We start from the raw sequence: 13,387 nt of genomic DNA on the forward strand, positions 1-13,387 counted from the left end.
CTGTAATATATCACACTTCCCCTGCCTGCAGTGTAACTCTTTCTGTTCAGTTCCATCATGTTAGATATCGTTTTTGCCTTTATTTTGTTACTTGTAAAGAATTTCTTTATCATGAGTAAGTGCTCACTTAAGCAGTTTTCATCTCTGCTGCTACCTCATTTTCATTTATATCACAAATTGATGGATGTGTGAATGAATGAATGAAATAATGTAAAATGTTTGATATACCAAAAGCGTCTCTAATAGCCCTTTTTGTTTCCTGACTGGTAATGGTAGTTACATACATAAAACATCACTGCAGACATACATTTCATTTTTAAGTTACACAAAGATTGTGGTTTCATACGATAATGTAGTTATGCAAACAGGTAATATTAAAAACAAATGACATTAATCAGAAGTATTTATTGTCTCTTGCAGGAAGTAAATCAAGAATATAACAGAATGAAACATAGTTACATACAAAGTTATATATTTGCTCATGTTATCATCTTGCATTAGAGAAATGTAACAGGGATAATACTAATTATGTTTAACATGAATACAAACAATAATATATCAGTATTATACTGATTCATTCTGCAGAATTAAATTTATCATCTAGTTATGATAGCATGACACAAGGAACCTTTTTTTTATAAATGAAATAGCAGGAGTAATAGGATTAAGACAGACATTCAGTTAACATCACGGGAAATGAATAAGAAACTAATAAGCCAAAGTTTTGAAAATAAATCTTAATGGAAAATATATGAAAACATGCTAAGCTACTTTTATGAAATTCAAAATTACAATTTTAATTCTGATACATAACATTTTTGTATGATATTAACTTACACAAAAGTAACAAATAAAATCATGTTTATTCTCCCTGTCCTTTTTGTATTTTACTTCTGCTCAAGTTAGTTTTTGCAGCAGTCAGAAGTAGCTCCTTGTACAGATTTAGATCAATGCTTTCTATAATAGTCACATTATGCTTTTTCCCTTGTGAATTGATATGATCGAGAACCATTGCTCCTCTTGTATGCCGTCCGTGTAACTCTACCATCACATAATGCGTTACTTTTGATGAGGCAATGGAAGGCCTCATGAGGATAGCAGCAGCAGCCTTAAGTAAACCAAATGAGAAACTATGAAACACTCCCTTTATAATAAGAAGCAAAATTTACTATCATATTCAGTCAAATTTCTAATAATGCATCTTTTAGATTACTTAACTCAAAGTATCAAATTAATTCCACAAAGGAAAACTGTGGAAACACTTGTTTTTCATATCGGCTTCATAGTGGGAGGCAACACAACACATAACAAACATAATGTATACGAAAATTTTTAGGTGATTTTGTTAACTTCAATAGATATATATGAAAACCATAGAATTTGATAAAGATGCCCTAGCATTTGTAAAGAGCAATGTGTTTCCTTTGACAGAACCAGGATTTCTAATAAATCTACATTTACCATTTCATGACTTACATTTCACTGAAACATTGACAGTTAAAAATAGTGAGAACTAAATAATAAATCAATCAACTATGGAATAGAAAGTAACAAATGCAATTTAACTGGTCCATAAATCATACAAAGACTGACAGTTAAATCAACCTTCGTTTGAAATACTAACCGGATCACACTGCACCCAACCATCCTTGTAGTGTCTGGCTATTACTTTTGCTTCTGCCTGATTCAAAAGCTGCATCTGAGGGCTCTGAATTTTTCCCAAAACATCGTTGCGCCATGTCTATTAAAATAAAATAAAAAAAACAGGAGTACGTTTTCTTCAGTCATTCACTGCAATTTTGAGTACAAGTAAACACCTTCCAGATCAAAATCTAGATTTTCAGCTTACTACAACAATGTTTAAAAAAGAAATCTTTACATTAGTAACTTCTTTCAAGCTGAAGTGTGATGGAGTATCAAATTCCCATTAACAATATCACATGTGTGCGAGCCCAATTTTTGATACAGAGCTGTTTAGACACTATATGGCCATTTTTAGGACAACAGAATAAAGAAATTTATCTGATTACATATGCAGTGCTACAGAGAACAAAAAGGCAGCAAAACTGCATCACAAATATTACCTGCTAAATTTCTGTGTCAACATTTCTATACAGAAGTAGCAAAACACATACACTGATACAGACAAACCCTTATCCTTGCTACAGCTCAATTTCACCCTTTTTTGTTTTAGGGGAAAACAAGACTCAAATTGCTGTAGGAACATGTTTAAGAAAGAGTTAAACTTGCATTTCCTCTGTCAGCTTTATAAATTTCTCTCCAGAATTCTTCCTGTAATACCTCTCCAAAAAACTGTGATACACTCTTTGTTTATATTTCTGTGATCAAGTACTTTTTATCCATATATGTACTTAACTGATCAGTAATTTTATTGTTAACATTTGACTATTGAGATCAGACAAGCTGCTGGGTAAAAATTTTACAGCAAAATCATTGCCTGTTGTTGGGTCTAAAAATAAATTGTCAATGGCTGTTGCACTGTGTCCAATTCTCAAACGGAATTTTAATGAAGCAAATAATTCAAACCTAGACATCATACATCTCTATGTATTCTTGATCATTACTAGTGATGGATTTAAAAGCATGAGCTTTTCATGCAAAATGATTAACGACATTTTAGATTTCATATTACACCTATATAGTGGTGATAAGTATACATAATACTTACATATGAAATATTAGTTCTTGTAAGTGCTGTTTCCCATGGAAAAATTGTTATGGGGCACTTCATACTCTTAAGAACAACATGTGCTGCCTCAGGATCACAGTGGAAGTTGAATTCAGCTGCAGCTGTGATATTCCCAACTCCTATGAACATTAAAAATATCCGTGCATAGTATATCACGATTTTTAGCTTGGATGAATGCTCAAGAACAATTTAATAGCTTATACGAATCACTCACTTTTAACAATGAGGGATTATGACAGTAAGAAGAAACAGTAAACAAACAAGATTTCTGGTACATCAGTGGATAGGAGAACTAGAACAGATTTCCTATACAACAACAACAACAACAAGACACACACACACACACACACACACACAAACACACACACACACAAAATGGAAAATTTAAGTAAAGGAATTCAAAATGTATGAAAAAAATGAAAACATTTCAAAGAAATAGGAAAAACTTTAGAGATCACGAGTAAGAACAATGGTGAGAACTTGAATGAGAAGAAAGATACTCATGTGCAGATGAAAAAGGAAATAACATAATTTGAGATATGGCACACAAAAAAATCTTTTGGTAGCTAATAATTAAAACATGGTCCAGCTGGTTACTTTCAATCATGTCTATTTTGTGGAAGGACAAACACAAAATTATATTTCAACTGAAACTAAGGAAAACAAATTTATGTATATGAGAGAGGAGCCCAATTGGGATCGGGTGAAACTTATGCTGATCATGGCATATGACTATGATGGTGTTACTCTTATGCGAGCTGTGTGTAAGGGGCAAACCATCAACAGTGACTCCTGTTGCTGATTTCTAGAGCAGCAACAGCATCTGGTTATATGGTGTGGCAGCTGCGGGAGATGCGGCTCACAAGAATGTGGTGTGCTTATGTTGCTGTCAGATTGCTTTGTTACATCTCCCGCAATGGTGTCACCAGTGGCTGGACAGGTGTCAACCTGCAACAAACATATGTGTTGCTTGGAGGTGGACTTTAGGTGGATACAATATCCCTCCCCCATAAGAAGAGATGGTGAAGTCAATGAAGGTGCCACTGGAAGCAGAAGTCCTGAGACCAGTGAGCCAGAGTCAACAGTCATCGGAGGCTATGCTTGACCAATGACGGCTGCTCAAGATGGACAATGTCAATGGGCTGGTGAGGCATGCAATGTGGCATTGACGTGGCCAACAGGAAAGCCGACACACAATCAGGGAACTGAAAACAAGAGATGGGGCGGTCACTGTTGTGAATGGCAAGCCAGCCACCAGGAGGCAGCAAAGATGACGGGACCAGGTGTGGCCCAAAATTTTGCATCAGAACGTTCTAGAGTGTCTCACCATATGCCTAGTGAAAAGAACGGCAGAAGTAACTGATAACAGGAGCGATGGATCAACCAAGGGCAATACGGCAGCAGGCTAAAAAGCAGGACTGGAAGGAGGAAGTGATGTAGGAAACGAAACCATAAGAATAGAGGATGCAACAATGGCTTAAAGTGGGGCCCAGCTAGTGGCAGGGGAGGCCATGTCAGCACTGAAGGCAGTGTGCCGGTGGCAGAAGAAGCCATGCTGGTGGTGGAGGATAGAGTGCTGATGGTGGAGGAAGGAGAAGAGTGGTAGAAGAGGAGCCTGTGCCAGTGGTGTGAGAGGAGGCCATACTGGTGGTGAAAGAGGCGGTCATCCCGGCAGTGGAGCTGGTGGCACTGGGGATCTCAGTAGAGGGGAGTGTGGCACCAGCAGCGAGACACTTGTTGGAACCCTCTAGTGGTTTTTAGGGGTCACAGATGAAAAGGCATCTCTGCTGGTGCCAGGGGTGACACAAATGCAGCAACAGAACTGTCTGTGAAGGGGCTGGCATTGGCAGACAAAAGGCTGGTGTGATGTCAGCAGGACAATGACAGGCTCAACTGGAAGGTGATGGTCTGGTGTTACATTGGCAGGGAGCCAACAGACTCGGCTGGGAGGACAACAGGCTGTGGACACTGGCAGGGTGTCAATGGGCTTGGCCAACATCAGCAGGGTGCTGATTGGCTTGGCTGGATTGTGATGTGTCAGTAGGATGATACATGGTTATCATGGGCTCACCTGGGAGGAGTGGTGATGGCATTACTCATGGTGGTGAGCAGAATGCAGATTAGTCCTGTACAAGGTCGTTGTTCCATTGTAGCACTGTAGCAGCAGCTATTGTGCCAATATATCTGGAGGCTGCTATGAGGGTTGACTGAAAAGTAATGCCTCCACCTTCCTAACTCTTCAACAGTTGGCAGCATTGGTATGAGACATGTACTGGCTTGTTCCCTAGCCTCTTCTCTACAGCTCCAGTTGGCTGGAAGCCTTAGCATTGAACAGTTGTGTTGTTACAGTGTAAAGTAAGGAACCCTGTGCAAGACGGTCGGTCAATGCCATTTGAGCAATGCGCAGTCATTGAATTCTTGACAGCAGAAGGTGTCACCTGAAAGGAGATTCATCAGAAAATGAAAGCAGTTTATGGTGATCGTGTATGTGAGTACTGTGCATCGTTGGGCTAGTAAGTTTACAGATGTTGAGGCAGGAACATCTGACCTGCTTGACAAACAAAGAATTGGACGTCCTTTGACAGCAACCACCGAGTTTCACAAGCAAAATGTAGACAGATTGATTCAGAACGATCACTGTATCACTCAGAGAGAAACTGTAAGCACAACTGGCATTTCACAAGAACCTGTGGGTCACATTATTGCTTTGGTTGGCTATTGGAAGATCTGTGCATGATGGGTACCCCAGATGCTGACTCCTGAAATGAAAGTGCACATACTTGAAATTTGCCAGAAACTCCTCTCAGGTTAAGAGAATGAAGACGCACAGTACTCACATCAGCACAATCACCTTGAGCCATGGCCGGCTCGTGTTGATGCCATTTGTTCTTTGGCATTTTGTCACAATCAAGTGGCATCTTATTTCTCCCTGAGTTACTACCATAACAATTTGGTGACTTTCCTCTGTCAGTGGCAGCAGCAGTGCTTATCGATACTAGTACTGCTGTACCATCTTTGGTGTGATCACTATATTTCCGTGTGGTGGTGTGTGTGGCAATCGGTCAGTTGGGAGAGAGTTTTATATCTACAAATTTAACACATTTTTCGGACAACACAACAACACATATAAGTCACTGAGTAAGTTGACCTGTGTACAAGTCGGCATTCGATTAAACACTGAGTCTCAGTCTAGCGGCCGCTGCTCGGCTGGCCGCTTAGGTGGCGCAGCTGCTGCCTGGCTGGCAGACAGCGCCGCATGTAGAGGACGTGCGTAATTGTGCGGCGGCACTTTGAATAATCGGCGAGTCACAACACTTTTCCCCCCTTTGAAATTGTTGCACTGGTCTTGATGGAGGTGTCCTGGAGATGGCTAACGTCCATAGGCGTTGTTTGACTCGCCGTAAAGTCTCGAGGAGGAGGCTTCCCGTACGGACGAAAGTGTCCCCGATGATAACGGGTCGAGATGACAGGAGACGTAGGGGTTGAATCTGCTGGGGCCCCCTGCACCAATCTGCCCATTGCGGCAAGTCCAGTTGATATAACAGGAGACATGGGCGATGTGTCGGCGTCTGTTGGAGGAGGAGGCGAGTAGATGTACTCTGACAGAGGACGGTCCTCCGGTTCCTGCATGGGCACGTCTCCTGGTGGCGGCCGTTCTGGTGCTGGCATCGCGATGACGGTGAGAGGGCTGCGTTGTGAGTATTGAGAGATGCCAAGATCCCGAGCATGAGGTAGAGCCAAAGGTGGTGTGGCGGCATTCGGAACAGGCGTTGCTGGCACTCGAGGCCGAAGCTGGTCCGAATGACGCACTGCAACACCCGTGTCCGTCTGGATTTCATACAAGCGTCTGCCACGGTGTCGTAAGATGCGGCCCGGGCTCCATTTTGGCCGCCTGCCATATCCCCGTACCCAGACGAGGTCGTCGGCAGTGAACCGGCCAAGTGAAAGCACCCGCGGCCGTGAGGTGGGAGGCCGCAGAAGATGAAGTAGCGTGCGGGGCTGTCGGCCATGTAAGAGCTCAGCCGGGCTGTGATCGCCCATGGGGGTGAAATGGTAAGACGCCAGGAACTGGAGAAGCGCGTCATCAGCAGCAGAAGAAGTCAGAAGTTTCCGCATCTGAGCCTTAAATGTGTGGGCCAGTCGTTCAGCCTCACCGTTGGATTGTGGATGAAACGGCGGGGCCGTGACATGCGTAACGCCGTGATGAGCACAAAAATCCGCAAAGTCGGAAGAGGCAAATTGCGGACCATTATCAATAACAAGAGTAGAGGGAAGGCCTTCCAAAGAGAAAATGCGAGCTAGAGCATTGGTGGTTGCCGCGGTGGTAGGTGACGTGCAACGGACAATGAAAGGAAAGTTAGAATAGGCGTCAATTACGAGGAGCCAATAAGTACCTATAAAGGGTCCCGCAAAGTCAGCATGAATGCGCTCCCAGGGCTTCTCAGGCGAAGGCCACGGTGACAAAGATGACTTCGGGGCAGCGGCCTGTGACGCACAAGGGCCGCAGGTAGCGACCATGTGTGCGATGTCAGAGTCGATGCCAGGCCAGTACACATGACGGCGTGCCAGAGATTTTGTGCGAGACACACCCCAGTGCCCCTGGTGAAGGAGGCGCAAGACCGAAGCACGCAAAGACGCAGGTACCACAACACGCGGCGAAGCATTGTCAGTGGAGAGGAGGATAACACCATCCCTAGCCGTGAGGCGGTAGCGCAAAGTGTAGTAGTTCCGCAACGGATCAGAAGTCTTAGCGGACGGGCGATCTGGCCAACCCTTCTGAACCGGGGAGAGGGTAGGGTCAGAACCCGTAGCAGCCGCCAGCCTGTCCCCAGTGATGGGGAACCCGTCCACAACCCGCTGCTCGGCAACATCCAGGTGGAAACACAAAAGTTCGTCCCTATCGAATGCCTGATCAGGACCCATGGGAAGGCGAGACAAAGCATCAGCATTTGCATGTTGAGCCGTTGGCCGGAAATGAATCTCATAATTGAAACGGGACAAGTAAAGAGCCCAACGCTGGAGGCGGTGTGCAGCCTTGTCGGGAAGTGATGTTAATGGATGAAACAAGGAAACAAGCGGTTTGTGATCCGTAACAAGATGAAATTTTGAGCCATAGAGAAAAACACCAAACTTATGAAGAGCATAAATGATGGCCAAAGCTTCTTTCTCAATTTGAGAATACTTTTGTTGGGCATCCGTGAGCATTTTGGAGGCATAAGCGATGGGTTGTTCCGAACCGTCAGAAAAACGGTGCGCAAGGACTGCACCGACCCCGTATTGAGAGGCGTCTGTGGCAAGAACAAGATGTTGGCCAGGTCAATAAGTAGCCAGGCACGGGGCCTGTTTCAGCATAGTCTTTAATTTCCGGAAAGCCGCGTCACATGACGCGGACCAGTGAAAAGGCACGTTTTTATGCAACAGGCGATGCAACGGCTGAGCCACTGACACCGCAGACGGTAAAAACTTGTGATAGTATGCTATTTTCCCCAAGAAAGCCTGCAGTTCCTTAACAGATGTAGGGCGAGGAAGGGCATCGATCGCAGCAACAGTGTGTTGAAGCGGACGAATACCATCCCGAGAGAGTTGAAACCCCAAGTACGTGATAGATGCCTGAAAAAATTGTGATTTCTGAAGATTACACTTAAGACCGGCAGACTGTAAGACATGAAAAAGTGTGTGGAGATTTTGAAGATGTTCTTCAGTGGTGGAGCCAGTGACAACAATGTCGTCCATGTAATTGATACACCCCGGGACAAGGAGCAATAATTGTTCCAAGAATCGCTGAAAGAGAGCAGGGGCGCTAGCAACCCCGAATGGCAAGCGTTGGTACTGATAGAGGCCGAAAGGCGTGTTAAGGACCAAAAACTGCCGGGAAGCAGTGTCGAGAGGAAGTTGATGATAAGCTTCCGACAGATCAATTTTAGAAAAATACTGTCCTCCAGCGAGTTTAGTGAACAGTTCTTCAGGACAGGGCATAGGGTAAGTGTTGATGAGGCATTGAGCATTTACAGTGGCTTTGAAATCGCCACAGAGACGAATATCACCATTGGGCTTAGCAACTACAACGACAGGAGAAGGCCACTCACTGGAAGTGACAGGAAGCAAGACCCCTGAAGCAGTGAGACGATCCAACTCCTGTTTTACCCGATCACGAAGGGCCACAGGAATGGGCCGAGCCCGAAAAAAATTAGGCCGCGCCGTGGGTTTGAGCGTGATATGAGCTTCAAAGTCGTTTGCACGGCCTAACCCAGGAGAAAAAAGGGACGAAAATGTCGTCGACAAGGAATCCAGTTGAGCATAAGGAATGGCGTCAGAGACAATATTGACAGAGTCATCTATGGAGAACCCAAAAACGCGAAAGGCATCGAAACCAAAAAGATTTTCTGCGGTGCTCTGGTCGACCACAAATATGGGAACAGTGCGAACGATGGATTTGTAAGATACTTCAGCATTAAACTGTCCCAAGAGAGAAATCTTCTGTTTATTGTACGTCCGTAATTGCCGAGTGACGGGGGACAGGAGTGGAGAACCCAGCTGAAGATACGTCTGAGAATTAATTATAGTGGCAGCAGAACCGGTATCCACTTGCATGCGAACATCTCGACCAAGGATTTGGACAGTTAGGAATAACTTCCCTGAAAGGGAAGAAGTGCAATTGACAGACAACACAGAAACAGAATCAGCGTCATGTTCATGAACATCATGTATGCGGTCGGATTTACAAACGGAAGACACATGACCTTTCTTTTTGCAATTGTGACACACAGCCCAACGTTGGGGACAATCCTCGCGTGAATGTTTCGTAAAACACCGCGGACATGAAGGAAGTTGCCGGGGATTTTGCTGCAGTTTCTTAGTGGGTTGTTTACGGCTAGGCCGAGGCTGCGCGTGGGAGCGTACTGCGGCCACATCGGCCGGCGGGGACGCGCCGCACGCGTCGTCAACAGCGCACAGAGGTTGTATTTCTCTGACGTCACCCCACGCCTCTATTTGCGCCCCAGCGGCGCGAGAAATTTCAAAAGACTGCGCAATGGAGAGAACTTCATCTAGAGTCGGATTCGCCAACTGAAGGGCACGTTGCCGAACTTCTTTGTCGGGCGCCGACCGGATAATAGCATCCCGTACCATGGAATCGGCATAGGATTCTTTGTGAACGTCAGTAACAAATTGACACTTTCGACTGAGGCCGTGAAGTTCAGCAGCCCAAGCGCGATAGGACTGATTTGGTTGTTTTTGACAACGATAAAAGGCAACACGAGAGGCTACCACATGCATTTGCTTTTGAAAATAGACAGACAGAAGGGAGCACATTTCAGCAAAGGACAAAGATGCAGGATCCTTCAAAGGAGCCAATTGCGACAACAACCGATACATTTGAGGTGAAATCCAGGAAAGGAACAGAGACTTACATGGTTGTTCGTCCGTGACATGAAATGCCAAGAAGTGCTGTCTAAGATGTTTTTCATAATCAGACCAGTCTTCCGCCGTCTCGTCGTAAGGTGGAAAAGGAGGTACAGCCAATGACGAGAAACGCCCCGCATTGGACGCCGCGACGAAATCACGAATCGCCGCTGTTAGAAGCGTTTGCTGTTCAAGGAGATTTTGCAAGAGCTGCTCGACAGTAGCCATGGAACCCTGTGAGTCAACGGTGAAAAGGAAAAATCCACTACCTCGTCGCCAATTTTTATATCTACAAATTTAACACATTTTTCGGACAACACAACACATATAAGTCACTGAGTAAGTTGACCTGTGTACAAGTCGGCATTCGATTAAACACTGAGTCTCAGTCTAGTGGCCGCTGCTCGGCTGGCCGCTTAGGTGGCGCAGCTGCTGCCTGGCTGGCAGACAGCGCCGCACGTAGAGGACATGCGTAATTGCGCGGTGGCACTTTGAATAATCAGCGAGTCACAACAGAGAGCAGCAAGGTCAGACCGGGACCGTTGGTGGCGTGCACATGCGGTCGGATTGTGAGGCGCTAGCTGTGAGCCCTACGAAGTTCACTGCCCACCAAACCTGGACACTGAAGTTGAGTGATCAGTTAACATGTTATGAAACCTCAACTGCTGTGACATCTTTTCGTTAATTGCCAGTTGTTGCTTCCTGGGTCGTTCCAGCTAGCAGCAACATACGGTCTGTTGAAGTCGGCAAAATTTTGCAGCCATCTTCCTATATGATATTTAACTATTAAATTGATTGTTACTTATCAATAAAGTGCACAAGCGGTATTTTGTGGCTTGTGGCCGTTAACGCCCCAGTTACCTGCCCTAGTCATTAGCATAGTTTTCCGGCAGTGTGTTTTTCCTCACTGTGCTGACACTGTCTGGCACAGCGTGTAGTTTGGCAGCCTTTTAGTTGTTTGTTCATCTTTTTTTAGAGTGGTTATTGTGCCTTGGCAGTTTTTAGATGCCAATTTTGAGGAAGTTGTGCTGCAGGTATGTTCGTCCTCAGCTGATACTTCTCGTTGTCATGTCGTTGGTCGGGCGGAAGGGAATTGATTAGGTTGTTGGTTGATCATTCAGCCATCCCTAGGTCAGGTTGCCATCTGATTATTTAACCTTACTCTTGGCTCTCACCTCAACTTACATTAGAGCTACCTCCTCAGGCTGACCCTTGGAACACTTCTGAGCACCACTGTTCTGTTGGTTTTAGATTGTGATTTTCATTTTAGTCTGAAGTACTGTGCGAAGCCATCAGCCATCTATTAATTTAGTTGTTTTAATTTTAAACTAAGTCCTTCAGCTGACTTAAATTAAAATTTGAAGATTCATTTGTTTAAAACGAATTTTTTTTTTAATTTGCTCTATCTGAAATTCTTGTTATCCAGTCCCCAAGCCCTGAGTTGTTCAATGCTTTGTGTGTGGCCTTCAGACAAGTATTTACATGAAATATTTTTTTAAGTAAGACTTCAGCCGCATGTATTCTTTAAAGCAATTTTTTATAACTTGTGTTCACGCCTTCAGCTGTTCTTGTTTTTGGTGTGGCTTTGGGCCTTCAGCCTAGGAGGAATCTCAAGTTTTCTTAACTAGGCCTTCTGCCATGTTGTTTTATTTTGATCCTTTTAAGGCAATGTGGTTCTTAGGAAAATAAAAGTTTGTGTATTTTGTGCAACTGACAGTAACTGATTACAGCCCCCTCCATAACCATAACCTGATCTGCTGTATCCTGCAAAACCAGATTTCATCTGGTAGCAGAGTGTCGTTATGATTGTGATATTGCCATTCCAGTTATTGTTAGTTTGAATTTTATTTCTGTCAGTGTTGCACCATATTGTTTTGGTTGTTGATTGTTTCAGGCGACTTATTTTAATGGCGGTCAGGCAGTGCCCGGGGACCACCTTATTTATGAGTTGGCGGTAAGGTGTCAGCCATTGAGAGCAGTGTTCCGGACTTAGTGGCCTGCTTGCATGCTACCGTTCTTCACCCGGTTGATGTCATGCTCGAGGTGGTGGGAGAGACAGAAGCAGCCTTTGAATTTTTGTTTAAGGCTGTTAGGGGGCTTGAGGACACCATTTATGTTTTGGAAGGCACTCAACTTATTGACAGTCAATTGCACATGGTTTGGGCACAGTTAGTGCATTTAACCAATCGGATAGCAGATTTAGGCATGTTAGGTTTGGAGGAACATCATAAAAAATTAACCATCGAATTGGGGTCTTTGGCTAATGCATTGCAGTTTAGCTTACATGTTTAGAATGGATGGGAAGAGGAATGAAGAGCGGAACTTGCTGTATCAAGGGGGAACCAGGAGCCAGCCAGGTGGTGGTGTTGTTATATCCTCTGCCAAGTTAGACGCAGCGTTTGCTAAATTGCCTAAGCCTCTGGCATATTTCTTTTGAGATATTACTGAATTAGTTGTAGATTGACTTGAGCAGGTTGAAAACTTATTACGGTTGTTGGTTCCTCTTGAGCAACATGCTGCCGCCTTTCACATTCCGCACCAAGTAGTTTTGTCACTATTGTACCCATTAGCTAGAGGTGAGTTGCAGAACCTCATATCCTGAGCCATGGCAGAAGGGTTTTCCTTACAGCAATTGAGGGAGCTTGTCATTAACCAGAGATTGAGCACCGGAGTTCTGAAACAGCTTGAGTGTCATTACATTTGGGAGATGCAGCAGGATAAAGAGGAGTTACATCAGTATGTCAACAGAGTTCAGATGGCCTGCTTAACCTTGTTGATCCATTTGCCAGAATGGGAGTTGGTGTCTATTGTTCTTAGGGGAATGTGAGCGGTGGATAAGCCACACTTTGGTTTTCGTGATCGTCCTTCAACCTGGGAAGAGCTCCATGCCACTGTTGCAGCGATATCTACATTGCTGCTTGCGAACGATGTATGTTGTGAAGTTAAGGGTCAGGCCACGGGCGTTGTCAAGGGAAATTCCAAAATGGCCTACATCAGATGAGACTGTGAAAAGGGAACCCTGGCATTGCTTCATGTGCAGTAGCACGGCTCATTTGGTGCTCTCTTGCGTTCAACCTCACAATCCCAGAGCCAACAAATGATGCCGGGCTGGGCAGCGACCTCGGCATTGAGCCTTTAAACCTTGGTGTACCCGTGTTGTCTCTCCCTCATCACCACCCTTGCCTTATATTTATTCTCGAGTAGGTGGGGAACCAATTTGTGCTCTTTTGGATTCTGGTAGCTCCCTTTCACTATTGATCTTCGAAGGGTTTCTTG

At 44.6% G+C, this 13,387-nt stretch overlaps 1 protein-coding gene across 8 annotated transcripts in view; it reads right to left on the bottom strand.

Moving 5' to 3' along the window:
- Positions 1-451: 451 nt before the first annotated feature.
- LOC126174885 (uncharacterized) overlaps positions 452-13,387 on the bottom strand; it is an 85,481-nt gene continuing 72,545 nt past the window's right edge. For 6 of the 8 annotated variants that reach the window (XM_049921306.1, XM_049921303.1, XM_049921305.1 and 3 more), the window contains 3 exons: positions 2,690-2,829; positions 1,625-1,741; positions 453-1,108 (listed from right to left, as the gene is read on the bottom strand). In XM_049921306.1, coding sequence (XP_049777263.1) covers positions 863-1,108; positions 1,625-1,741; positions 2,690-2,829 — 503 coding nt within the window. In that variant the 3' untranslated portion in view covers positions 453-862. Of the gene's footprint in view, positions 1,109-1,624; positions 1,742-2,689; positions 2,830-13,387 lie in introns of all 8 variants that reach the window. The other 2 variants (XM_049921308.1, XM_049921307.1) reach the window with 1 other exon arrangement.

The sequence above is a fragment of the Schistocerca cancellata genome, chromosome 3, assembly GCF_023864275.1.
Source record: "Schistocerca cancellata isolate TAMUIC-IGC-003103 chromosome 3, iqSchCanc2.1, whole genome shotgun sequence".
In the NCBI taxonomy this organism is placed as follows: Eukaryota; Metazoa; Arthropoda; class Insecta; order Orthoptera; family Acrididae; genus Schistocerca; species Schistocerca cancellata.